Below are 25,526 nucleotides of genomic sequence, written 5' to 3' on the forward strand. Positions count from 1 at the left end.
ACAGAAAGAAAGATGAAACTTGTAATAAACAGAGTAACCTACTCTTATTGAGATGTTACACAGCTGTAGAGGGAGACTGACTCTGAGGAGAGAGAAAAAAGGAACAGTCACATTTTATACTCTGCGTAAAAGTGTGCATGTGCACCAACATGCGTGCGTATGCGTGCACAAGCATCAATCCTCCCTCTGTTGCTGAATATGCGCTGTCTGGTGTGTTTGCCCTATCTGTTTGGGCTGCGTATGTCCGTCTGTCTGTCAATCTGTTCGCAGTGCAGTCTGTTTGCCAATCTGTCATATTCTGTTTGCTAGATAAGGAGATTGTGAGAGTGTGTGTGTGTGTGTGTGTGTGTGTGTGTGTGTGTATGTGTGTGTGTTTGTATATTCTGTGCACAGATCACATTCATTTAAACTCTACCTTAGCGATGGCAGGTAGGTTTTGCTGTTTTCTTACAGCTAAGAAGATGCATGCACTATGCCTTCTCTTTAGTGACATACAGAAATGTTACAGCACTTTGTATATGTATCACCAGACATGTGGGCTTTCTTGAACCAATTAAGTATCAGAAACTTTAACAGAAACTGAAAGTCTCTTTTTATAAGGATAATAATAATAACCTTTATTGGCCAAGTATGTTACACACAAGGAATTTGTTTCCGGTACAGAACCAAGGCAGCCATCTGCGGCGCCAACTCAACCAATTGCTCTAACCATCAGCGGCAACCTGGGGGTTCAGTGGACACTTCGGCATGTGGACTGCAGGCACCGAGATTCAAACCTCCAACCCTCCGTTTGGGAGACGACTGCTCTACCCACTGAACCGAAGTTGCCCCTCTTTTTTTTGTACATTTTTAACTTAAAGAACAGTCAAGATTAGTTTTTCATTTTTGCATAATACATTAATAAAGCAGTTTTCCTATATCTAGACAATGGGCTTTTGAATGCAACTCACCAAAAAAAATAAAATAAACTAAACTAAGAATCTTGAATGCTTGAATGTGTTTCAAAAGAAGTGTATACCTACTTTCTACAGTCTGCTTTTTGGGCTTGTGTTTACAGTGTTGTTGAAGCTCAGCTTTGTTTCTCCCACTTCCTTTCTGTCTCATTAGTTCACTTTTTCTCACATTGCTAGACTAGTTAGGAAGGCACACACCTTTGTATAAACATCATTAACATCATCTGTACTGTAAAATAGAGACTAATGACAATGAATGACTGCACGGATGCTCTCCATTAACATAGAAATGTAGGTAAAGTTTCCATGTTCCTAAACATACTTCTGAAACACCTCTACCCTTGGAAAAGAGCCTGTGCTTCCAGTAGGAAAAAAAAAATAACCTCTCCTCATTTCACACTCTTCACACTTCAAATCTATATTTATCCACAGAGAAGTGTTGAGTAATTTCTGCAAATAAAAACTGATTTCATTCACAATCCCTGGATTGTGTGATATGGGAATACATTTTAAACCCACCTGTGAGTAACCTGTTAATCCAGAGCTTCTCCTGGGGTCCCTCCCAGACGCAGGGGATCCCCCCTCCTTCTGACTGCCAACAGACGAAGAGTCAGAGCAACTGCTGTGAACTGTGAGAGAGAGAGAGAGAGAGAGAGAGAGAAACGGAGGGGGGTGTTGAGGGTTGTAGGTTAGCATATAACATCAAAATATGGCTGCATTGACATATTTAAAATATACATTTTTCTGTCAATGCATGGCAGATAGTGGAACAAGTTCAAATACTAATGCAGTCCTGCACTCGTTCATTCATGATTGCATTGATTGTCATTTACATCAGTTATGGTGTGTATGCATTTATATAATGTAAAAATCATTGTATCATAATATTTTTCTTAATTAAAAATAGAAGGAGACTGAGTGCGGGAGAGGCAAAGAGTGAGGAGTCAGAGTGAGAAGGCATTTTTCTCACCTTGTTAAATGAATTTCTAACACTGTTCTGTTCCCGAGGACAATTCATGCATTGAAATCCTGAGCTGCTTGTGCTCTATGAGACACCTGGTGAGCAGTATGTGCATTACATCGAGCTATGAATGGGAAACAAGTGGCCTTTAGAGACTGGATGGTGGGTCTGGAATCTGAGGAACTGTATTTTTGATTGGGTGTTTTTAGTTTAATTATTTTTTAACCCTGAGGACAGACTTCTTTTCTCAAAAGGAAACTCCGATCTTGTTATATGATTATATAGTGTTGAGCTGTGATGTGTATTCCAGGTTGTAACTTTTTTCAACCTGCCTCTCTGATTCTATCTCAGTAATTTCCTGCATTTATAACTGTACTCTGTGTATTCAGCAGGGAGCCACTGTGAACCTGTTGCTGATTTTCTGTGTAGGTGGAGAGAACTCTGATTTTGTTGATAGCATTAGACAAAAGCAAGATAATAACTGAATAGTTATTTTTCAGTATCTCTTACATTTTTCTTTTTTGGTGTTTTTCTGGTTGACAGATTTCTCTCAAATTATGACATGACCTGAACATCTAGGCTGCTGATATTTACAGTGAAGTTTTAGATTACTTGAGATTTCTAGCCAGTTTTTTACAGGAGTAGGGCTGGGCAATATGATTAAAGACCTTACTATAATATTATTAAAGCAGCACTTGTGATTTTTTTTTATATTAACAGCTGATTAACATGCGTAATGTGAAATATTAGCTTGTAGCAACACTCTCTGAAAATTAACACCCAACTCTGAAGTTCACTGAAACTCTACGAAGTATTTTAGTGGCATTGAGCTCATTGTTTTCTTTTTACGACCCACAACTTTATTGTTCTCTCATTATTCTCTTCAGTTTTGTTTTCAGAAAAAAAGCTCTAAATGCAACTGTATGCATCAAAAGCAATATAGGCAAAGTTTGCAACTAGCTATTGACCACAGTGAAACATTTAGGCTAGGTAAAAGAGCCAGATCATTTTCTTAAGAATTTATGGACAAAAGCAGAGATAAATTTAAAGTTGAATTTGAACTAACATGACAGCCCTAGCTTGCTCCACTTCCCCCAAGTGGCCAATAAAAAAAAAAAATGAACACAGCATTAAGGATATTACAGCATCCGTGATTCTATATGGTATCTGCAGACAACATTATATATAAAGTAAACCAGTGTTTAAAGCAATGAAACCTTTCAAATATGTCAAACAAAAACTTGAGTAACTGTTTGTGTTACTTTAGTTACAGCTTACTTGTATCATTCATTTGGATATCAGACATTTCTAGAACCGTAACATATACTGTAGTTATCATCTTGATTTGGCTGAAAGTCATTAGAGGAATAATACATTTTCAAGAAATGCAAGATACAAGTGCAACAGCTGTTTGTACAGTGCACCAGTATCCTAAGATACATTTTTCCTTATGCTTCGTTTACATCCAGACAAAGCCACAGTTTAAAGAAGACACATTGGCTGGGATGTGATTTGATCATAGCAGAAGTAAAATGTGTTTCCATACTGCACTACATATTCTTTGCAGGCATGTCACAGCTCTTCAAAAATTCTCTGTGTGAGGCAAATATCAAAAATTCATAGAATAGCCCAGGGGCGCAAGATTGAAAAAGGAAAAAAAAAACATGTACCACGTTATTACCTTGTCACATGGAGAGATACACCCAGGACTCGTTTTGTTTCCTGCCTGTAAATCTCACGGCCACATTACTTTGAGCTCAGAAAGCAAATTTGAACAATCCAGTAATCCAATCTGGTCACATAAAACCGACTGACATTCCTGAAACCGCACTTTGGTTTAGACCTTGTGTATCTGTCAGGTGAGAAGTAAGGTTTCAAATTAAAACTCTACACTGAACTCTTACTGATTAAAACATTAAACTGTTCTTTTTGCTTTGTTTTCAGTTTTACTAATCTACCTGTAGACACTGGTGCAGTTTTAGGTCAGATTGGAGTTAAATGTAAAAAATCAGTTCCCACCAAAAACATTTCAATTTCAAATCTTTGATGAAAATGTTTTTCTTCCTTTGTAGTTGACCAGACAGTAGTAGTGTTGCAGGTGTATTCTTTCTTCAGCTTACCTCTGTCATTGAGACTGTAGATGGAGTCCAGCTCTGAGCCTTGAGTTCCCGTCGCATCCAGCAGCAGCTTACTGGAAACTCCCATACAAAGCGATTCCTTCAGACATAACTCTGGGAGAGGAGAGAGGAGGGAGAAGTAATCTTTTAAAGGTAAAATTTCCATAATGCTCTCTATACATTTATCATTTTTATTTTGACTTTTTAAGGGAACAAGCCAGGTACAGTAGAGATTAGGGAGAGAACTTGGTCTAGTTGGGAAAATACTTTTTGTTTATTGTCTAGTGAGAACAGTACCATTGGACACCAAGTATCTGTGCCAAAAATGTGTCAGTTCCTTTTTTATCCCAGCTGCATTACATTGTCCCTAGTGTGATACTGTAATCTAAGCCAACTACGGGAAGCAGTGCAGCGATGCAATGTTTTACAGAAACAAGGAGATTGATATGACATGTGATAGCCAGCAGTTCCCTGTGCTTGGAAAGCTGGGCGTAAACAAATGAACAAAAATCAAACGGCAGACTGGAATGGTGATGATATTTTTTGTGCCCTCTATTCATAGGAAAGAAAACTAGTGTGGGTGTGCTGTACCTGGTTTACAACTAGCATATGCTGGGATTGTGTCCAAACAATGAATAGGTATTTCAGTAATAATATAATATAAACAGGTGTAAAACTGTGAAATACCCCTCATCTTGTGGATTTTAGAGAGACAGTCTAAAGTTGAGGCCTCCGGGGTTAAAGGTCATACTGTACCTGTGTTGTTGATGGCATGCGTCCACAGCAAATGGGCAATGTCATGAGTCCAGGCCTCCCTGCCTTCCCTGTCCTGTGCTTGCAGCGTGATGCAGTCTCTGGTCCGAGGAGCCTGGCGGACCCAAATCTCAAACTTAAGTCCATCCTCACCGACACTCTGAGTCAGACCCATCTCTCCTGTCTGTAGGGAGAAGAGGATGGAGATGTTCATGTCAACAAAGTAATTTTTACATTTTAGTCAAGCGGACTGCTGTGTCATTGGGATTCCCATTTAATCAGCCAAGAAAAGTTACCACTTCAGACTTGATTTGCCTATGTTTGCTTTCAGTTGACTCAGTGCAGAGTGTGAACTTTTCGAACACAGCGCTTGGCAGAGAGGGCGGTAATGAAAACTGACAGTGTGTGTGTGTGAAACGGAAAGAGCAGCGACTACCTTGATGCTGTGTTTGTAGCTGTAGGTGGTGCGTCCCGGGCCAGGGTTCTTTGGTTTGGTGAAGATGACAACATTCTGGTAGAGGAAGACATTCCTCATGCCAACCCGCTTCCTCCGATTTCCCCCACACAACGTCAGCTCGCCCTGCCGCACCAGCTCGCCACGCTCTGCCACCGGGATCTGAAATCACGCACATACACAAAATTATGATGCACTTATCTAGGCCTCAGCCTGAGGCCTTCACATCTGCAAAAGATTAAGTCTTAAATTAATAACATCAAGGCCACTTAGCCTTGAACTGAGTTAAAACACTTTTCTTTGGCAGTGGGTTGAAGTTATTTCACTTGTTTCCTGTTTCATTTGGTTAATCAATTGTCTTGAAAAATGTAATGACATTTTGAACCACTGTAATGGAGAATTTATAAAACAAACTTCTGAACAACAAGTAGAAGTGATGTAATATCAACCAGTGATATAATACCAGACCTTTAGCTGAAAAGAAGAAAACATTTCAAAGGACCAATAAGTACAATTTTGCAGCTTTGTACATCTGTTATACATTTGAGGGCTTTCACAGGTTTCTGGACCATTTTATCACCTGATACAAGCTGCCTTTTTTGTTTTATTTTTGTTCCTTAGTTGGGGGGGATGTTTTTTTTTCTGTTTGTGTATGTTTTGCAGAAAAATCTCAAGCCCTCCTTTATTCACCTACTTAATTTTTTAGTTTGGAGCTTGGAGACACTTCAACTACAAAGACTGAAAAGCTTTATTCTCAGTTCAATAAAGAAAAGGACAAAGCAGTATTATCACGCAGTGCCTTGCATGGTGACATATTCCCTCTTCCCAGAGATGCTTCTTTCTGTTGGATCTTTGCTCTAATTGGCCAACTGACTCATGCCTTTTGTCAAAAACTGACTTTATTGTTCACGTCAATTACAGGGTTGAGACTTTGTGAAGCTGTTGTGACTCCTACTGTACCAGAGGCAGACAGAGTCAAACATTATGTAATGCCCCTTAAGGACTCATACTAGATTTACAAATACACAAAAAAACAGCAAACAGGGCAACATAAACAATCACTGCCAACCACTCTGACAATAAAACTAAAAGGACTGATAATTTTCCATTGACGACCAAAACTTTATTTTTGAACCTCTAGAGATGTGTGGGTCATCATATAACGGATTTTTCACACAAATTATGAACACACACACATACACACCTGCACTTACTGGCATATTACTTGGAGAGCTGTTGCAGCGATTTGAAGTAGCTCAATGGGAGTGTTTGTGCTGCTGTAATCTCTCCCCTTGCTCGAAAGAGGGAGAAGAGAATAGTTCTGTGTGTGTGTGTGTGTGTGGGGGAGTCAAATGTTTGTCACAGCTAGCTCTGAATGATACTGCTGTGGCACAGGAGCACAATATAGGGCAATTGCCTATGGGGTTGTCTAACTTGATAAAGGTTAAAGCTGTTTTTTAAATCCATGTTACCTGTAAGAGAGGCACAAATTGTTTCTTCCTAGTTATCTCAGAAAATGCAGTCTTTCCTCCTGCTTCCTTTCCTTTTATTTGCTATGTTTCTTTATACATTTTCTGAGCAAGACCGAACACAATCCTTTTAAGCTGATCAACAGATAAATTGATTATTAAAATAGTTGTTAGTTGCAGCCCTAATAACACTTTAATCTCTTCCACTGGCCTGACCTCATCAAGATGAGTTTTTTCCCCTCTAAGAAAAGAAAGTGGGACTTGATTCACAGCTGCAGACTCATAAACTGGGACAGGCATTCTCACCGGGCAGCCGACGATGAGGTCGCTGGCCCTGAGGTCCTCGCCTTGCTGCTGGGCATGTCTCAGGATGGAGAGGGCGGAGTCAGAGGCAGGGTTTAGACCTCCCAATTCCTCTAGAGCCTCACAGTACTGCTCCAGTCTTTGAATGGGAGCCTGAAGACAGTGAGGGAAGGACAGAGGGGAAAGGGGGGAGGCTGCAGGAAGTTTGGACTGCAGCAGGGGTGAAGAGAGCAGGGGAGTTGCAGAAAAATGAAATGTTAGGCCTGGTTGTCTCCTAAATGCTTAATGACCAAGATTTCTTTACCACCATGCATTGTACAGACAAGGAAAGAAAGGTGAATTAGACACTTTCAGATATTAAAAAAAAGTAGGGTGTGAGTCCCTTGTCCCTGAGCTTGGTGAAGTATAGAAGTTTAGACAAAACATACGCTCTAGGAACACAAATTCTATAACCATTCCATGACATAAGTATCACTGAAGGAGCCACAGGTCTCAGAAATGTCTAAATAGAAGTGGGCAGAAAGGTTTAAATTTCGAAATGTAAAGTGCAGGTTCAAGTTTTAGAACAATACAAGGAGGGAGTTTCCTTACATTTTCATTAGTTTTACATCACATTATTGTTATTACTAGATAAATTGGTTGAGTCATTTTGGCTTATTGAAGCGGTTATTCTGCTCATGGATGACATTATTGCATTTAAATTTTAAATTTACATTTGATTTACATGGTTGGTTATATATAAAAATCACTGCTAATTCCCTAAGTTGGTAATTTTGTCTGCTTCATTTGTCGCATCAGAGTTAACTGCAGTACAAACGTGTGCAACTATTCACTGATAATTATCACATAGGTTAATTCGATGACAGGAATCAATTTTTTATATATTCTTAATCTATTTTTTGAAAAACATCTCTTTTGAACTGCTACAGTTACCGCTTGAGGATAATTATTGTTTTGGTCATTATAGCTTGAAATTACAAAAAGCTTAATTTTACAATTGTTATTGGTGAAAACAACCCATAGTTCAAACATAACGCTGCAATTTTTCTTTGAGAAATCACATTCTGCTTCTGGGTTTCCTCTGTTCACCAGCCATATATGATGTTCCTGTTTTCATTGTCCTAACAATCATCGCAGCAATAACTGAAGCGATTACCATCATCATTTCATCTAAACGCCAGTTTCTCATCTATCACCATCACAACAACCATGAACCCTCCTGTAGCTATAACCCCAGGACAGGACATGTGCTCACACTGCCTCCTGCTGGCGGCTCCAGAGAAATGCTTCTTGATGTGACACTATAACTTGAATGTAGTCTCAAAGACCTTAAGCACTGTGATCCTTACAGAGTCCTCTAAGTAATCTCATGATGCTGTTGATGCATTAGTTTTAGTTAATTGTCGCTCATGAGCTCAAATTACATTCTTGATAATCTGCCTTTAATTGGCTTTTCTAGTGTACATTAAACATGTAATTAGCTTTACTGTATACAGCTCATTTTTAATTGCAGCCACTATTGAATAGAGAAATTTTAATTGGTTTGGGCTGGTGATGTGCTCTTAAATTATTCATAATGATTTCTAAATAAGAAAATAAGCAAATGCAAATTTTATGACCCTGAATCCTTCTATTATGTGTGAATACATTATAATCAGTGAGAAAACTGGGCACATTTCTTTAAATGAAATTATTTTTATTGAAAGGAGTTGGCAGTGGAACAGCACAGAGACACATTAGGGTAAACTTGTTAAAGTCCTCAGATTGAAACCCTTCTTCTGAGATCCATGTGGGAACAACAAGTTGACATTTTAGAGATTTAAAGGTTTAATAAGGCAGCAGCCACATGTTGAAATCTTACCTTAAAGAAGTCGGCAGCCTGCGTGACCAGTGGACAGTCCAGGTCCGGTTTAGCCCTAATGTAATGAGAATATTGCAGAAACTGCTCCCGCTGTGTGGAAAAAAGAAATATAAACCAGAGAACATATATTTCTTGTATTTTATTTATTCCATCTGTAAATCTGTGCTATGTTATTGACACTTATTTACATGTTTTGCTAATTTTAAATGTGCTCCAATTAGTACCAAATCCTCTGATTCCCAGGAAGTGATTACATTAAATAGTTTTTAAAAGTTCTGTGCCTCAGCCTGTGATGATGGGCTGGAAGTAGACACAGCATTTTTTACAGGTCACAGGCCCACAAGACTCTAAAATACTCTGTGGTCCCAGTAGCCAAATTTTAAGACAAAATAACAAAGTTGTAAAAACTACCAGTCACCCCATAATCCTGAACTTCAGTGGTGGAAAGTAACTAAGTACAATTACTCAAATACTGTATGTAAGTACAATTTTGACATGTCTGTACTTTCTTTGAGTTTTTTTCATTTTCTGCTACTTCATACTTTAACTTCACTATATTTTAGGAGCAAATATTGTACTTTATACTCTACATTTATTTGAAAACTTTAGTTACTAGTTACTTTTTAGAGTCAGATTACCTATGCAAAATGAAAGAATTAAACAGTACTTCAAATTATAAGCATACAGTATAAGGTAAAATAAGCTGCACTTTTACCAGCTGCAGCATTAAATGTGAATACAGTAATGTGTCAGTAATTGTAATCCAATCATTTTATATACTGTATATTCATATGAAATGTGTTATTCTGCATAATGAGCACTTTTACTTTTGGTACTTTAATTATATTCTGATACCAAAACTTTGTATATCTACTTAAGTAACATTTTTAAATGCAGGACTTTAACTTTAACTTGAGTATTTTTAAACTGTTATATTGTTACTTTTACTGAAGTAAAGAATTTGAGTTCTTTTTTCACCACCGCTGAACTTACATATTTACTGAAGCAGTCCTGCTGCAACAAGCTCTGCACAAGAGCACCCTCCATGGCAGGGAGTAGGTTCTGTGAGTGAAAGGTGCTGAGGCCGGCCCAGTTGGGGAAGATGGTGTCTGCTTTCCCCCTGATACAGGCTGGGGTATCTGAGAGCTCCAGTAAGGGGAAGTATGTCTCTTCTACCCCCTTCAGCACAGCAACATACTGCCTCTCTGAGCTCAGCATCCTGCACCAGAGCAGGTACAGCTTACTGTGGGGTGGACGGGCAGAAGGGGAGAAACAAAGTGATAAGGAGAGTAAAATAAAAAGGATGAGTACATCTGCAAAAGAGAAACAAATGTGGGAGTGAGAGAAGTTTGAGCGAAGAGGATGTGGGAGTAAAGATAGCAGTAAGCAGTGAACATAGATCGAAGGGTTAGTAAAGATAAAATTATGATAAGATTGCATGCTAATTGATAAAATCCTTAGAAACGGATAAAAACAGGCTTTAGTTGTGCTTCAAATATTCCAGGAAGGATGGCTCACTTCTCACATAGATAATAAATTATGTTGGTCTTGTTTTGTAGCTCTAAGGCAACTCAGACCTTCTGCATTTCATTTTAAGCATTAAGCATTAACTTTATTGCCAAGTATTATCAAAAATACAAGGAATTTGACTCTAGCCCAATGATCCCCGATGTGCACAGCAATAAAAACTAAATATATACAAGTTAAAAAGCACAAATTAAAAGAGCAAACACAGACTAGCTGTTCAAGAGTGTAAAAGCCTAGGGGAGAAGATGTTTTAACAAAAAGGAGCAAAGAAGCTAAAGTGACATTGAACGCACCTCTGGGCAGTTGAACCAGTCTTGTCTGTGCTTGTTTCCCTCTCAGTCCTCCCCAGTAGCACGTGTTGTCGCGGTGACCCCGTGTGGTCCACCACCTCCTTGCTGCTGACTTCCACTCCTCGAATCAACACCCCTCCACTGCATCCAGGGATTGTTGTAGCCATGCTGGTAGTGATAACTGGGTCAACTAATGCCCGTCGCCCCAGCCAGGACATGGGGGAGTTGCGACTCGCCCCACCCACTGGAGATTCAGCAGTTTTGGTGGTCGCCGTGCCTCTACGGGGAGCCAGAAGAGCCTGGAGGTCAAAGCTCGGGTGGCGCTTTCTGGGTGGCTTAGGAGGGAGCGGGGCCTCTGTGGGCTGAAAGGAAATGGATATTAACATGACAGCAACTAGACTAACCAGATTAAGGTTCTAGAGTACAGCATACTGTACTGTATACTCAAAGCACAGGCTCACATTCTTCTTTGCAGGATTTAGGAGATTCTGCAGGAACTTTCCTCCCCCAGCTCCTCCTGCTCCTCCTCCTCCCTCTTTCTTGTTCCCTTTCTCCTCTCCTATCTTCAGTGTGGAGCAGGTCTGTGGTCTGAACAGCGATGCCAAGGATCCCCATGACTGCAGCCCCCCTTCTCCTCCTCCAGCTCCCAGCCCCCAATCGCCCTCTCCCTCAGGACCCATCAGATCCCACAGGCTGCTGGCTGAAGGCGTCTTGGCCTTCCCCTGGCCCTGGTTCTGGGTCCTGTCAGACTGGAGGAACCGGGGTTTGACCTGTGCCACAGTCCGCTGGTAGCGTTCTACTGTCTGGGTCCAGAGATCCAAGAGCGCCCCGCCACCGAGCTCTATGGCTAAGGACCTAGCATCTTGGAAACGGGATGGGGGGATGGGAGGGAGGGAGGCGAGAGGGCAGGTGGAAGAAGAAGAAGAGGTGGAGGAGGAGGTAGAGGAGACTGCATCACACCATTGGGTGGCCTACTCAGGAGACAAGAAGTAAAAGATGACTTGGCACTTCTGAAGATTTTACACTAATAATGTGTGTTCATAACTTGCTGTGGGCACAAGACATGGCTTCCTGTGTTACTTTACCTCAGTTAGTGTGGACAGCAGCCTCTGTGTGTTATCCAGGGTGGTCCAGCAGTCAGACAAACAGTGGGACATATCTCTCAGCTTCTCCCTCACAGGAGGAAGTCGCATCTGGACGTCACTCAGGCCTGCCCAGTCCAGCTCGCACCAGCCCTCCAAATCACTCAACACTGAAAGAGTCTCACTGTGCAGTTCCTAAAGGATTGAGGAAGATCCACTGTGAGGTCTTTGCCTGGAAATACTCCATATACCTCCATGTACTGTAAAGATGAAGGGAAACTAAACTTCTAGGTTTTTTTAATGTTCCAGAAGTACAATAAGAAAACCTCATTCAAAATTGCGCTGATACCTGGCTAATAATAATAATAATAATGAAGCAACATCATTTCTTTATTATTATTTTTTTATCATTTATATTCTTTTTTTCTATTTTATATATATATATTATTATATATAAAACACCACTCTTAATAAACACCATTTCCCACAAGCCCGAGCCTTTTGTGGTTTGAAATTAACCAGCTTGGCTGTAGCTGTGGCCAGCAACAGCAAAGCAGGGAGGGAGAAACATGATTAATGCTTTTAAGACAGAAAGGTGACATCAGAGTGTACAGTACAACACAGTGTTTGTAAGTATTGTAAGCAAGTTTGTAAAATTTGGATTTACCCCTGGTAAAAATTGGTGCAGTGTATGTGTCTACACATTATTTTTGACACCACCACTGAGTGGCACCAAAGTAAAGAAATTAACACATAGTGGCTTTAATTTTAAAATCTTGCTGAACATGTGAGCCAAGCACTGTATTTTCACTATACTGTATTATTGGGTGTATACAAACAAATATACTGGCATGTATGCAGATAGCTCTGTGTTGTACTGTATCAAAAAACATGAAGAGTCAGGACTGCTCACATTGGCTGTTTCTCTGAAGGTTTTGAACTTCTGCTGTTTGAGTGAAAGTCTGCTGAGGGACAGAGGAGGGTCCCTGTAGTCTTCCAGCTGTGACTGGACTTGCTCAATCTCCTTATCACACTGTGGAATAAAGGGGAGAGAAGGGTGAGAGGAGGACACGACACATTTAATTGCACATATGGGACAAAGAGAGAGATGAGGGACGTGAAACCCAACAGAGGATTGGAAAACTGGATATGAAGTCATCGTGTTACTTTATTTTGAGCTTTTTTAACCGCCATACTGTATTGAATCCTGTAGTATCTATGTTGTTGTGGTGACAAAACAAGGGAGTAGAGAAGAAGCATATTTTAGATAAGACATAGTTCACACAGTCATCACCAACCAATCTGAGTTTCAATCCAGACCCTGCTGGGAGCTGCAGAGGGTGGGTGGATTCAAAGCAGCCAAGCCCATTACTGCATGTGTAGAGTAATCCTGTGCACCAAAAACTTAAGTAGGTGTTAACCTTTACTGTAAATAAAACAGCAACTGAATCAACCAGTGATACCACTGATAACACAGTCTCTAGTTTTCAAAAAACATAGCAAATGAATCAAAAGCCTTTTTTTTATCCACAAAAATGTCTGCCTGAAAATATCCAAGGTTAGGAGCAGAAACAGAATATTTTATTCTACAATGGCAAGTTTATAAATTTGTTTATGAAATCCTGAATTTAGAGAGACATGACTGATCAGTTTTTAATCTAATTAGAATAAAACCACACTCTTCCTTCCTCACATACCTTTTTCAGTTTGTCCACCAGCCCTGCTAGTCGTCCCAGAGCTTCCAGGTTGCGACCTCTCTGATTGGACACCTGAACAAGCTTATGGAGGGCATCATCCACACTGTCATAGAGTTTAGAGGTCGCAGCAAGAGCAGCCCTGAGAGGTCAAAAGTCAAAAATTACCAAGCAATCATTGAAATGCCTGGATGATGTCACACATTTGAACCAGTGGAAAACAAAAAATACTGCAGACCAGCTGTCTGGTAAGAAAAGACTTCAATCAGATCAGCTTATACTTGTATTTGGCCTCATTTTTCAGAATGAGCCCAAACTCATTACTGCAAAGGAAGAACAGCTACAAATACAACAGTCTTTAGATCATCTGTAAGCAATTGTCAGGCACAAACAAACAAGCTGCATTGCCCTCTGTCTCATTTGATCATAAGTTCCTGTTCTCCTCCAGCTTTTTTTTTAGCTAAAACAAACAACTTTGTCTTTTATGATGAGGAATATTTTTAACCTATAACCCATCTTGAAAAAATAATACTTCAATCAAACACCAGACTTGGGAAAGAAAAGAACATGTAAATTCCTTTCCTGGCCCTGGGGACCAAGTTCCTTGTATAAGGTGGGTTCTGCATGTCTTAGCATTTGCCTAATTAAAGGTTTTTGGCTTCTTTTTATCTAAAACAGTAACTTCAATAAGTTTATGTAACAGTATATTGTCTCATTAGCATCATAACAACAAGAAGCCCATTATAATCTCAGTATATTAGATGAACACATTACTACTATAAATAATGTGTTCTAAAGTTAAATTTCTTTCACTTCCTCTAATTTTCAGTGTTATCCTTATTGAAGGATTCTACAGGAAATGCACTTCCCTATTTTCTTAAATTATGGTTACATCTATTTCAGAAACAATAAGCTGCAGATTTTGTAACGTAAGAAGGGGAAAATAAAATGACAGTTATTCTAGTATAGATTCTAGTATAGTATAAAAATGAGGCTTCTGGTACTGTACTTGCAGTCTGGTGACTTCTGTGCCAGTCCAGATGCGCTATTGGTTAGTCCTGCAAGCCACGCCCCACCCCTCTGCTGCAGTTCAGTTAAGCGCTGGTCAGCCAGGACGCTGACCATGAGCTGTCTGTGTTTGTTGATGCTCAGAGGAACACCCTGAAAAAGTACAACATGCTTATTAATGTGGAGTTTTACCACCAATGACAAAACTATATGCAGTGAAATTTGCACTTAGCTTCTGTCTGACAGGCACATAGCAAACTTTCTGTATCACTGTATCAAATTACTGATACACTGATACTGAAAGAGTAAAAAAACACATTACGTTTGCCTTCTGTACCTTGATATTGTCTGGCATTGGCTCTGCATCCATAGACTGCAGTGCTTCTCCAAGCAGTGAAAGGGCACTCTCACAACGCTCTGTCAGATTCTCCAGACTCTAAATGGAAAACAAGAAGTGGGATCAATTACTTTGAGATCAATGTCTTTCTTCTTCCATCAAATTGATAAAAAGCATATATAGTAAATAAAGACGGTATTCGTTATTGTAGAAAACTGCACGACCACGAGAGATGTCAGAGAAAGTTAACAGGAAAATATTTTCATTGCTTTGGATAAAGCTACACAAACTGTCTGGTGAAAAGCCACTGAGAATTGTAAACCTTCCTTCTTTATCCTCCACACCCAGTTTATCAGTTCTATGGCAATATTTTAAACTAGAGGAACAAAAAACTCAGTAGTTACCAGTAATTAATGAGCAAGCTGAACCTGAACCTGCTTGATATGTTGAGTGCCCTTTGTGTTTCCTCCATACTCATTCTGCATTGCTGGCTTTAAATACCAACACAAGAAAATTGTCATCATTGAGAGAAAGCTAAATATTACAACTTTAACTTTTATCAGCCAAAAAACAAAAGACTTTCACACTAAAACTGACCCTGGAATCAATTCCACAGCCAAGAACCTACTGAAAGTGTCTCCTTAACAAAATGTTAAGCTCAAAAAAGGAATGACCTACATAAATGTACTACATATAATTTAAAGAAATTGGAATATAGCGTAGATATCAGTCAGTCTTAATCCCTGAAGTGATCAGTTCTCTATTTCCTTCTAACCACTTCAGCGTACACTCAGGTCAGACAATCTAACTGCCTCGGTTTTATGGCTCTAACATGGTATATAAAAAAAACTATTGTACATTGTATATAAAAATGTAAGTATAAAAATTAAGAAGAAAGCAATAGCAAATCTACTTATTTTATTGAAACAGACATAAAACAGCTGATTCTCACTAGTCTGAAGGCCAGCCAGTCTGAGTGGCAGTGGATGAACTCTCCATCCATCTCCTTGGGAAGCTGTTGCTTGTCTACATATTGTTGAAGGACCCCTGTTCCACGCACTATGTGGATCTAGACAGGGCAGGATAAGAAAAATTAGGGGCAGGAAATAAAACAGTAAGTCAACAGAGGATAGAGAAAGAGAATGTTTAAAAAATATTGCAAAAACATAAGAACTGAGATCTTGTTGAATGCATACACTCCTATCAAAGCAGCTTACTGTTAGTAAATGTCTCAGTTTAATATAGATGTCCCAAAAGTCATCATATTTTGCACAAACTAGAGAATGGACCAAGGCAATGTACTGTATGTGAGGTGTAGAGCCAACAGCTGTTTTTCCCTAATGGTTTATATATCTTTTGTTTGGGATTTCCTTTTAACATGCAAAGGTTTAGCTGTTTTTCCCCAATGGTTTATATATCTTTTGGGTGGGATTTCCTTTTAACATGCAAAGGTTTAATGCTGCCAGGTTCAAAATCAAAACACATGCCAGAGGAAGAAGAATATTCTCATGCGTGTAAGCTCTCTGTTGATCAGTGCAAAGCAAAAATGAGAGTTATTTGAAAACTCTAGATGTGCCAAATGTATGGAAATTGGGCTTATTTAGATTTAACCACAATGTGAATGTAAGCTCCAGCTAAGAGCATCTGACATTGATCAAATTTTAGCAAGGAAGAGAAACAAAGTGTAGTTTATGAAATGTTATTTCCTCTTAAACATTTTGCATTTCATGCATGAGCAGATATCCCTGTTGTCATGACAATGGGCAATAGAGGCTCAGGAACTTTCATTTTGCTAATGTTTTTTAACACATTTTATCATTGTGCCTTTGACATTGGTTTTCATAAGTTCCATGTGGCTGTTCTACCTGTGTTTTAATACTTACATAAATCAAAGAAATAAAACTAACTGGACTAAAAGAAAATGAACAAAACTCCAATGTGTTTTGGTACGTAAGTTGCAAACTTGACATGCGTTCACCTCTGCTCCTCCAAGATTATGAGAAGGGGACTCCTGCTGCTCTTCCACCAAAACCAGAACTGATCCAAGACCGCCAGGAACTAGCACCTGGAACACACGTGCAAAAAAAAAACAAACAAACAATAAACATGCGCAGAAACACATCCTTGAGCTTGTTGATCACATTTGCAGACAAATTAAAGCACATAAGGGAACATTTAGCACATCTGGTTAAATGATGTTTTTTAATTTTCTGTCTCACCTGGAACAATGTAAGTGCAGAGAGGCAGAGAGAGGAGGGTGGAGAGTGTCTACTGTCCATTAACACTGTCAGACCTTTCTCTTTGGCTGCAGGCCTGATGAGGATGAATGGAGAGAGGTGGATGTAGAGTGGTAACCGTGGCAAATGGAAGCTAACAAAAAAAATTTTGTCCTAACATGATATGCTTGACCATTTTCATTACCCATCATTTTGGCATTCTAGAAAATTGACATGAGTGGATCAAAACTCTATAGTCTAATTTAAAGACTAGTAAGTGGGACATCAATCTAAATCTGTAGCTGTGTTTAGGCTTGCTGTGAGAACTCAATGAACGGTGACTGTGCAAGATAGGCCAACAAATTCAGAGATGTTTGCTGAACTGATGCCGAGTCTGTTTGTTATGGGTTTCTCTGTTTTCTGCCACATGCTGTCAAATCAGAAAGTTGAAATAAGGATCATGAAGCATGTTTGGCTATGTTTGTATGTGAACAGTTCAGCAAGAAACTAATGACATAAGCCCAAATATAAACATCAGAGAACAAGTTAATAATAAAAATATAGGTACAGACACAGGTTTTGCTAGGGTGTGAAAGTAGAGCATGAGCAGAGGCAACAGGGATTTTATGGTATGAAAATGGGTAACATGCACTGCAAAGTCTAAAAAATAGGACGAACATAGCCTTACCGAGTGATTCTGTGATAGCAAGCCAGGACCTGAGCCATCTCCTCCTCACAGAAACCCTCCTCTGATGCATCTGTCTCTGTGACAACCAGAGCACGCCCCAGCCTGTCCACTGTACCTGTGGATAATACACATCACAGTAAACATTGAGTTGAGTGAAGAGTTACTAGCCCACCTTTGTATGCTGGACAATAACAAACAACAACAAAGACTACAGCAAAGTCAAACATCTACAAAACTAACTGCAATTAAAAAGGTTTTGTGCTGACTATTTAACAAAAGCAGAATAGGCCTGAAAGAAACTTACCTGTCAGCTTCAGCTTCCCGGACTGGACAAGCTCTGTGTTCAGATCCCTAAGCAATGGAGGATCTTTAGATGTAACACCGCTGAGTTGATCGAGACTCTCTCGTGACCTGGCCTCCTCATTAGAACGGTTAAGTAAGGATGTGCCCGATTGGCCAATGCACACAGGCAAAGATTGGGCTTCTGTCTCTGTTGAAAAATACAAAACTTAGGGAAAATATTTTAGGGGTATTCTGGGACATATTGGATCTGATGTTCATGCAGAAACTTTCAGTTTTCTTCAGACCTGCACTGGTTTCCTTTGTCCCCTCATTTGTTTTGGTTGGCACTCCATGACGGTTGTCAGCCTGTTGTGTTTGCTCTGACTGGTTCTCCTCTGTGATTGGCACCTTTGTTAAAGTAAAACAGGTGGCGGGACTTGGTTGAGGAGCTTTACCCTGCAGTTTAGAGCCTTTCTGGTGTGCACGACCACCAGACCTGGCCCTCCCTTTGGCCCCCTTTCCCTTCCTTTTCCTCCTAAAGACAAAGCACAGGAAAGTCTTAATGAGATACAACAAAAAGTTAATAATTGTGTTGTTTGGAATTAATGTTCTTCAAAATGTGTTTAGGAGGTGTCTTTTGTATCATCCTTCTAAGGCCAAAACGTGTACGTTTGGAGCTTCTGCACAGATGTTGCACCTAAGTGTTACTGATCTGTACTTCTATATGATGAAACAATAAAAGGAATAAGATTAAAGACTGTAGTGTAATATATAAGAAAAAAAATCTGTACCTTGGTGCTCTGAATCCTGCAGTTTTAACTTCCTTTCCTCTGGGACACACTCTGTCCTCTGTCTTTCCTTCCTTGTCCTCTGCCACCTTGGGGTTAGACGGATTCTTCATTTTAGACCCGCTGATAGTAATCTTTCTACTTTCTGCAACTCCAGTGAATGGTCTCTCTGAGACATCTGATGTTGGGGTGGTGGTATCACTGTCTCCACTCAGTGGCTTATCGGTATCCTCAAAAACTGAGTCTGAATGAGATCCGTGATCTGAGTGGTCCTCTATAACATGCCCGACTTTGTGGTTCATCAAGTCCTGGATTTCATTTGTGACCAAACTGTCACCACTCTCTGAATCTTTACTTTGGTGGTTGTCTCTGCATGGCTGTGTAAGACCACGCCTGGCCTCCTTTCTTTGAATGAGTCATCAAAATAAAGTTGACTGCTTTCTAGGTCCTCAGACTCTCTTGTTTTATCTCCTTCATCAGAATCATGGCCAAAGGAAGAGTAAGACCGCCTTCCTCTGCTGGGTTCAGTGACTCCTGGCGGAGGCAGAGGTGGGGGCACATCACTCTTGGGGGTCACAGTGTCCCCTTTGGCACCAAGTACAGTTCGAAAGCTTCCTGACTTTTCCATTCTCCCATATCCCCATGCCTTTCCTTTGCGAAGTTTGATGGCCTTGCCTCTCCTGCAAAGAGGCAAAGTCTTGGTCTTACAGATTCCATGCATCTCCAGGTACCTCTGCCTTGGGTCAACCCCTCCATCAGGACCTCCTCTGGGCTCCAGCAGCTCCACATAGTCCCCGTCAAGTTGAGGGTGCCTTCCTGACCGCCCAAGCCCATCCTCACTCCGCCTTCGCCTGGAGATTGCAGACTCAGAGTCCAAGCCATCTGGTGGTATATTGTCATCTTCTTCCTCATCCCAGGACCAAGAGTCCAGTTCCCCAGAGGATGAGCCACCCCAGCCCCCAAGGCTGCTGCCACCCTCACTGGGAAGGCGGTTGGAGCCCTTGTGGTTTGACATCAGGCCCAGTTCCTCAGAAGGGTCATGGATGAATTTTGGATAGACAACTTCCTTCCATGGAAGTCGAACCACACCATCAGATGTACTGACCAGGCATGTGTCAAGTCCTCCTCCAACTTGTAACAATGAGACAGAACAAAGTTTATGTCAACTTCATGCGCTTACTGAGAGTATGCATTGGGCAAAAAGGCCCTTCAACTAAAAAAAAAATGGAAACACCAAAATGAGATGCCTGGAAAATAAATGGTTCAGCTTCTACAGCTTTCTTAGGTTTTGTTGCTCAGTTATTCTCACCACCCAGCTGACAGTTATATATCTGTCCCTTCTCATGTAGGCCTTCCACATGCTTCTCTTGGCCATAAATGTGCCTCTTGTGTTTCATGTCACCCGTTCTCCCTGAAGTCTTTTTTGCAGTCATTACTTATTGGCAAAGCAACAGTGTTAAGAATTTTCACCTAAAAAACTGATTATGAAGAAAGAAGAAGAAAGAACTTTCTTCCTGACAGTTAACAAAAAGGATGATCAGAAATGTTTTACTTGGTTGACTACAAATAATCACCCATGGATTCTCACATTTTTCAAAGAAGAAAAGTGTTAACCGAAGTACAGGACATCCTTTCCTTACCTTCTCTCTTGTGGCCTCGTTCCTTGTTGACACTGTGCAGCCACTCGGTGGTGAACACGAGGGGGTGCTGTGACTCAGGTACCAAGATTTCCTGAACGGTACGCCCCCCAGGGGCCAGACATTTTAGGGCCAGCCTGGGGCAGCGTGTAGAGAAGGGCACCACCTGCAGGTAGAAGTCATTACTTCGGAGGAGCCTCCAGTCTAAGGTGGATAGTTGGACGACTACCTTCTCGCCAAGACAGAGTGGCCAGCCAGAGTGAAGGAACAAGCAGCCCAAGTACTGAGACTGTGATAACAAGAAAAAGAAGAAAGGGAGAGGCAGAGGTTATGTTAAATGTGTACATTTAAAAATGAAACCTTTATCTGTGCAAAATTAAATTGTGTGCACAAAGTCTTCTTTCAGTACCTCTTTTCTTTTCTGTATCTGTGTAGTGCATGCTCTGCCCAATTACATGCAGTAGTGAGAAGACTAGATCATTGCAGAAGAGGTATGTATGACATATGACCAACTGTCCATCACTGTTTCATAAGTGGAAAACATATTCTAGAGATAAACTCAATTGAACAACATAGGTATAAATATAGAAATTCCCACAATGTTTAAGCAGCATTCATTTGGTAACCCTGTGAATTTAGGTCAAGGACTGAAGGACCCTATTGGAATTCTATACCCCATTAATCAACTGATCTCTTTAGGAAAAACAATCGAATTGAAACACTAATCCAAATTTAATCAATGCCGTGTCAAATCTATATCCGCTTTCTCATAGCCTGAGGTATAAATCTCATCCAGAATCGCTCTCTGCTGTTGCCAGTCACGTCTAATTGATTGCTCCCTCCACGCTTTGTACCCTCTGGACTCATGAGACATGATCAAATTATATTCCTTATTGACCTCTTCTCCATCTTCTCTTTCCTAATTCTCTATCTTTTATATTCTTCCCTTTCAGCCTCCCCTGTCTCTTTTCCTACTTGTGGCAACGTTTCAGTCAAGAAAATCTCATATCAGTTAGGGCAGGTAGTAAGCATTAAAATATCTGACTGTTCCTCTTTTAAAAGTTTGTCTGTTACATTCTTTAACCTTGTATTCTCTGGCCCTCCTCCCTCTGCCTACTTCTTCCTCAATGTACCCCAGTGTTTGCTCCTTCTTCACCACCTCCCATTTCTGAAAAATTCCTCAATCAGTATACTATATTCTGCAAATTCTAGCATCTTCTCTTTTTTCAGACACATGCGCATGCATGCAGGCACAGTGAATGAAAGCCGTGTCCATTCTCTCCTTCGACTCCCACTGCTCCTCTGTTACTCACTCTCTCTTTCTCTCACAGCAGTAACACAGTCACATATGGAAGGAATTATTGCCATGACTCACAGACTAACTCCCGTCCCAGGCAGCTCCACTCAGCAACAGTGAAAACAGAGCTTGCTCGCAATGCCAGTGCATGTGTGTGTGAGTCTAGGAAAAGTGTATATAGGGTAATATGAGAAAGTTCTTACCATCCAAGTTTCTGCTAAACAGTGTGCATTTTTTATCTTTGTCTGTGTGACTCGTCAAGTAAAATACAAGGAATGGTGGGCCATAAAAACCACATGGCTTTGAGTTAAGCGCACACTGCACCTCATTTGTTTGTCTTGTTTTGTGTGTATGAGACAAAGTGTGAGAGTGATTTGAGGACAATGGAAGTTGCACAGTGTTTACATGGTCTATCCTATGTCATACTATAATCCCATTTTTGTTCATGTCTATGGGACACAGACAGTTACAACAATGACTGTTTTATTTAACCTTTTTTTACTCTCTTTATTTTGTCTCTGTCTATTTAGCATATAGTTTCCAAGGCAGGAAACCATCTCAAAAACAAGCGTAAAGCCTTATGAACATCTGTGACTTGAATTGAATTGGTTCTTTAGGACTTGGGGCTTGACTTGAGGCATGTCTCAATTAGACATGCTCTAATTGATGTCTGAAGAAGTGAGGCCTGTTGGAGACTTGTGACTTGGACTTACCCTTCTAGACATGATAGTTTATTTGCCTTAATAGGCCTAAAAGTAAGTAAAGTCTAATGAAAACTTGTGACTTGAATTGAACTTGTTCTTGAATTGCTTGACCTAAGACATGGCTTTAGACTTGGTTCAACAAAAATTGAGATGTAATATGCAGAAAATGTAAAAACCTAGACTTGTGACCTCACTTTTTTTTAAATAAATCAGATTTTTCACACTGGATAATAGAGGCTTTTGGTCTGATTAAAAAGCTATGTGTGTGCTCTTGTCTGCAGTGTGTTTGCCGTTTGGGACTCACGCAGGCATGCTGCTGGAGTTTATGCAGGAGGTGCTTGGCAGGAACAAAGTAGTCTAGGAGGTAGCGAAGACTGTCATGTTGATAGGTTGACTCCAAGACTGAAAAGACCTGAATAAATATGCAGAAAGGGACAAAATCATGAGTAAATACCACTAGATACAGTGAAAACAAAATGCTGTCAACTTAACATGTCAATTCCACATGGTTTTAAGAACTTCAAAATATAAAGGCAGCCTTTGTTTCAGCTAGACCTCCATGCATTTCTTAGTGTATATAATGGATTTCGAAAGGTTTCCGTTGCCCAAAAGGAAGAATCTCCTGAACTCAGCCTATAATCAGAATTTAAAACAAGAAAATGACCATTGATGTCTTATTTTATCTACATTGTTTTATGAAGTATCCTTTTTCATAGTAACAAAGAAGTTAGATAGGAAGTTACATGTAAACTTGGAACAAGCCATTTATCACATTCTTATAATTGCTAACTGAGAATGGCCCAGAAGCCTCAAAGGCCACTTAGTCCACTGGCTTTTGGGGAACTAATGCTACTGTGAAAGTACTAAAACCAAATGTGACTTTGAAAGCTACAATGGAGATATTAGAGCCTACCAAGAGTTCACACAATGCACCTGTAGGAGACTGAGCCATTTAGCCCAATCGGCTGCTCTTTCATATGGGTTTGAGGAAGCAAATTTAGCTATAACTGATGAGCAAGCTACTGTAGATTTAGTTTGAGTTGGCTTCTAGAAGTAGTTTATATATGGGGATGGCCACGTTATCTGCACATAGCATTGCCTTCCCCACCGACTCCAACAGTGCTTTATCATTTAAACTACTCTGAATTATTTATATCCTGTTTATTGCTATAAGATACATAGTGGAGAGAAGGCGCTTGTAAAGTCTACCTGAGAAAGGAGGGGAGGTGCTGTGCTCTCAAAAGGAGGATAAAGTGATGAGAGTGCCCCCTGCACACAATCCTCCATTGCCTCTGAACCCTGAGAGAGACAACAAGGGTAAGAGAGGGTTAATCCATAAGCGGACACTGAATGAACTCTAATGTGTTTGTGTTTAACAGCAGGCTTGTCTTACTTTCTGCTGAAACACACACACACACACACACGCACACACAAATATACACCCATACCCTACTTTCAACTTCCTGTTATATGGTCTGGGGAGTGTCAAACATTTCCTCCAAGGCTGAGTTAATGCAAGAACCCCAAGAACAAAAGAGTGCAGAAACTAGTGCAGCTCCTCAACACACACACACACACACACACCCGCATGCTATATATGCATGCACAGCTGCATGCACATTCACACACACTCAACACTGGGCCAGCCAATGAGGTGGAGGGTGACAGAGCAGAGCACACAACACATACAGTGTTTATTTTTCTACATGGTCTGTTGGCATGGCAACATGTGACATTTTTCTCTTATTTTTCCAACTTCTCTCTTTCTCTCTCCCTCCCTCCACATTTCCTCTCCAACCACCCATCTGCTTCTCTCCCTCTTTTTCTCAGTTTCTCTCTTTTTTTCCCCCCCCCATCTCTTTTTTCCTCATCTCCAATGTTTTTTAAATCCAACTTTCTTTGTTTCACCCCTGTCTGACTCTCTGGATGTCATCTGACAACAATTACATTAGGAGTTTCTTCAACAGACAGCATATTATGCTGAATAACTACAAGAATGAAGGGGGTGGGTAGAAAGCCATGGGAGAAAACCCAGAGCGGGACAACAGAGTGTATGGAAAAAGAGAAGAGCTAGCGAGAGCATGAGCCAGGAGGGAATGAGCTGGTGGTGCAGGGGTTTTTATGGAAGAAGACCTAGGTTCAACAGTATGTGAAAATTATTTCTTGGGTTTGTTTTTGTATACAGAAGGGGCTTTGGGTTAGCCACAGAGGAGGATAGAATGGGTATTAAAAACAAGAAAGTATTTGAGATGAACTTTAGTTTTTCTGTGACAGCTTGTGCAACATTGTTTCAGCTAAGGCTGAAACAAATGTCGGGACTTATTTGTAATTGTTTTTGACCAAAATCTGGACAAGATAATGAGAAAAATGGAAATTTAGGCACAGGAAAATATCAAGCAGTTGTATGGGAGGAGAAAGTTTTAAGACTTGTAAACAAAGCAGAACACTTAATAAACCATCATCAATGCAACTCCAAGAGACTTGGGTCACTCACAGGAAATGTTAGGTTCTGCTTCCTATCCAGTCACTTGGCTGCAAAGCAAATTTTTCATCTATGACTTCAGCCCTTATGGCACCAACAGCAAAGTGGCATCACACTCAAATGCGTACAGCTTTATTTTTCCTAGTAACAGAATCTTGGATGGTAACTACAGGGTAACTTGGGGAAAAAAACAAGTGATTAAACTTAGTGTTGCTGAACACAGCTCAGTTTTCCAGGTACAGAGCAGCTCAAAGGTCATGTTAGTCTGAAATTGTGAAATTGCCAAGAGACCACACATAAAGACTACACATGAAATGATGCTCTTCAAAGATATAAGGGTTCATTCAGTTATTTATCTTAAAACTTTTAACTTAACTTTTTGCAGAGGCATAAGTTGAAACATAGCTTCTTTCTGAAATTTTTAATTTATCTCACTACAATGAAAGATATGTTCTTATTTTCAGAAACACAACTTTAGTAAGGATTTAAAGACAAGCAGTAGATTAAGTAACTGTTTATGGTAGATATTTTTATGATGATTAAACTGATGACCATTACAGGCTGAAAATGTGAATAGGAATATATCATTGCTTGGTTTATAGTAAACAATAGTTAGAAAGCAT

General features: G+C 40.2%; 2 protein-coding genes across 2 annotated transcripts in view; both read right to left on the reverse strand.

Moving 5' to 3' along the window:
• The window catches only part of arhgef40 (Rho guanine nucleotide exchange factor (GEF) 40), a 22,221-nt gene extending 3,054 nt beyond the window's left edge, over positions 1 to 19,167 (reverse strand). The window contains exons 1-22 of the mRNA XM_020586789.1: positions 18,787 to 19,167; positions 18,301 to 18,530; positions 18,018 to 18,203; positions 17,714 to 17,828; positions 17,029 to 17,122; positions 16,788 to 16,874; positions 15,762 to 15,878; positions 14,810 to 14,908; positions 14,474 to 14,625; positions 13,468 to 13,606; positions 12,684 to 12,803; positions 11,774 to 11,965; positions 11,150 to 11,659; positions 10,692 to 11,050; positions 9,865 to 10,114; positions 8,872 to 8,961; positions 7,014 to 7,220; positions 5,221 to 5,400; positions 4,788 to 4,968; positions 4,035 to 4,145; positions 1,473 to 1,582; positions 43 to 82 (exon numbers count right to left, since the gene is read on the reverse strand). Coding sequence (XP_020442445.1) covers positions 56 to 82; positions 1,473 to 1,582; positions 4,035 to 4,145; positions 4,788 to 4,968; positions 5,221 to 5,400; positions 7,014 to 7,220; positions 8,872 to 8,961; positions 9,865 to 10,114; positions 10,692 to 11,050; positions 11,150 to 11,659; positions 11,774 to 11,965; positions 12,684 to 12,803; positions 13,468 to 13,606; positions 14,474 to 14,625; positions 14,810 to 14,908; positions 15,762 to 15,878; positions 16,788 to 16,874; positions 17,029 to 17,122; positions 17,714 to 17,828; positions 18,018 to 18,203; positions 18,301 to 18,530; positions 18,787 to 19,085 — 3,855 coding nt within the window. The 5' untranslated portion in view covers positions 19,086 to 19,167 and the 3' untranslated portion in view covers positions 43 to 55. The remainder of the gene's footprint in view (positions 1 to 42; positions 83 to 1,472; positions 1,583 to 4,034; positions 4,146 to 4,787; positions 4,969 to 5,220; positions 5,401 to 7,013; positions 7,221 to 8,871; positions 8,962 to 9,864; positions 10,115 to 10,691; positions 11,051 to 11,149; positions 11,660 to 11,773; positions 11,966 to 12,683; positions 12,804 to 13,467; positions 13,607 to 14,473; positions 14,626 to 14,809; positions 14,909 to 15,761; positions 15,879 to 16,787; positions 16,875 to 17,028; positions 17,123 to 17,713; positions 17,829 to 18,017; positions 18,204 to 18,300; positions 18,531 to 18,786) is intronic.
• The window catches only part of LOC109951975 (rho guanine nucleotide exchange factor 40-like), a 26,771-nt gene continuing 20,329 nt past the window's right edge, over positions 19,085 to 25,526 (reverse strand). Inside the window, exons 2-5 of the mRNA XM_020586781.1 lie at positions 23,631 to 23,720; positions 22,726 to 22,833; positions 20,424 to 20,709; positions 19,085 to 19,914 (exon numbers count right to left, since the gene is read on the reverse strand). Coding sequence (XP_020442437.1) covers positions 19,085 to 19,914; positions 20,424 to 20,709; positions 22,726 to 22,833; positions 23,631 to 23,720 — 1,314 coding nt within the window. The remainder of the gene's footprint in view (positions 19,915 to 20,423; positions 20,710 to 22,725; positions 22,834 to 23,630; positions 23,721 to 25,526) is intronic.

The sequence above is a fragment of the Monopterus albus genome, unplaced genomic scaffold (genome assembly GCF_001952655.1).
Source record: "Monopterus albus unplaced genomic scaffold, M_albus_1.0 scaffold421.1, whole genome shotgun sequence".
In the NCBI taxonomy this organism is placed as follows: Eukaryota; Metazoa; Chordata; class Actinopteri; order Synbranchiformes; family Synbranchidae; genus Monopterus; species Monopterus albus.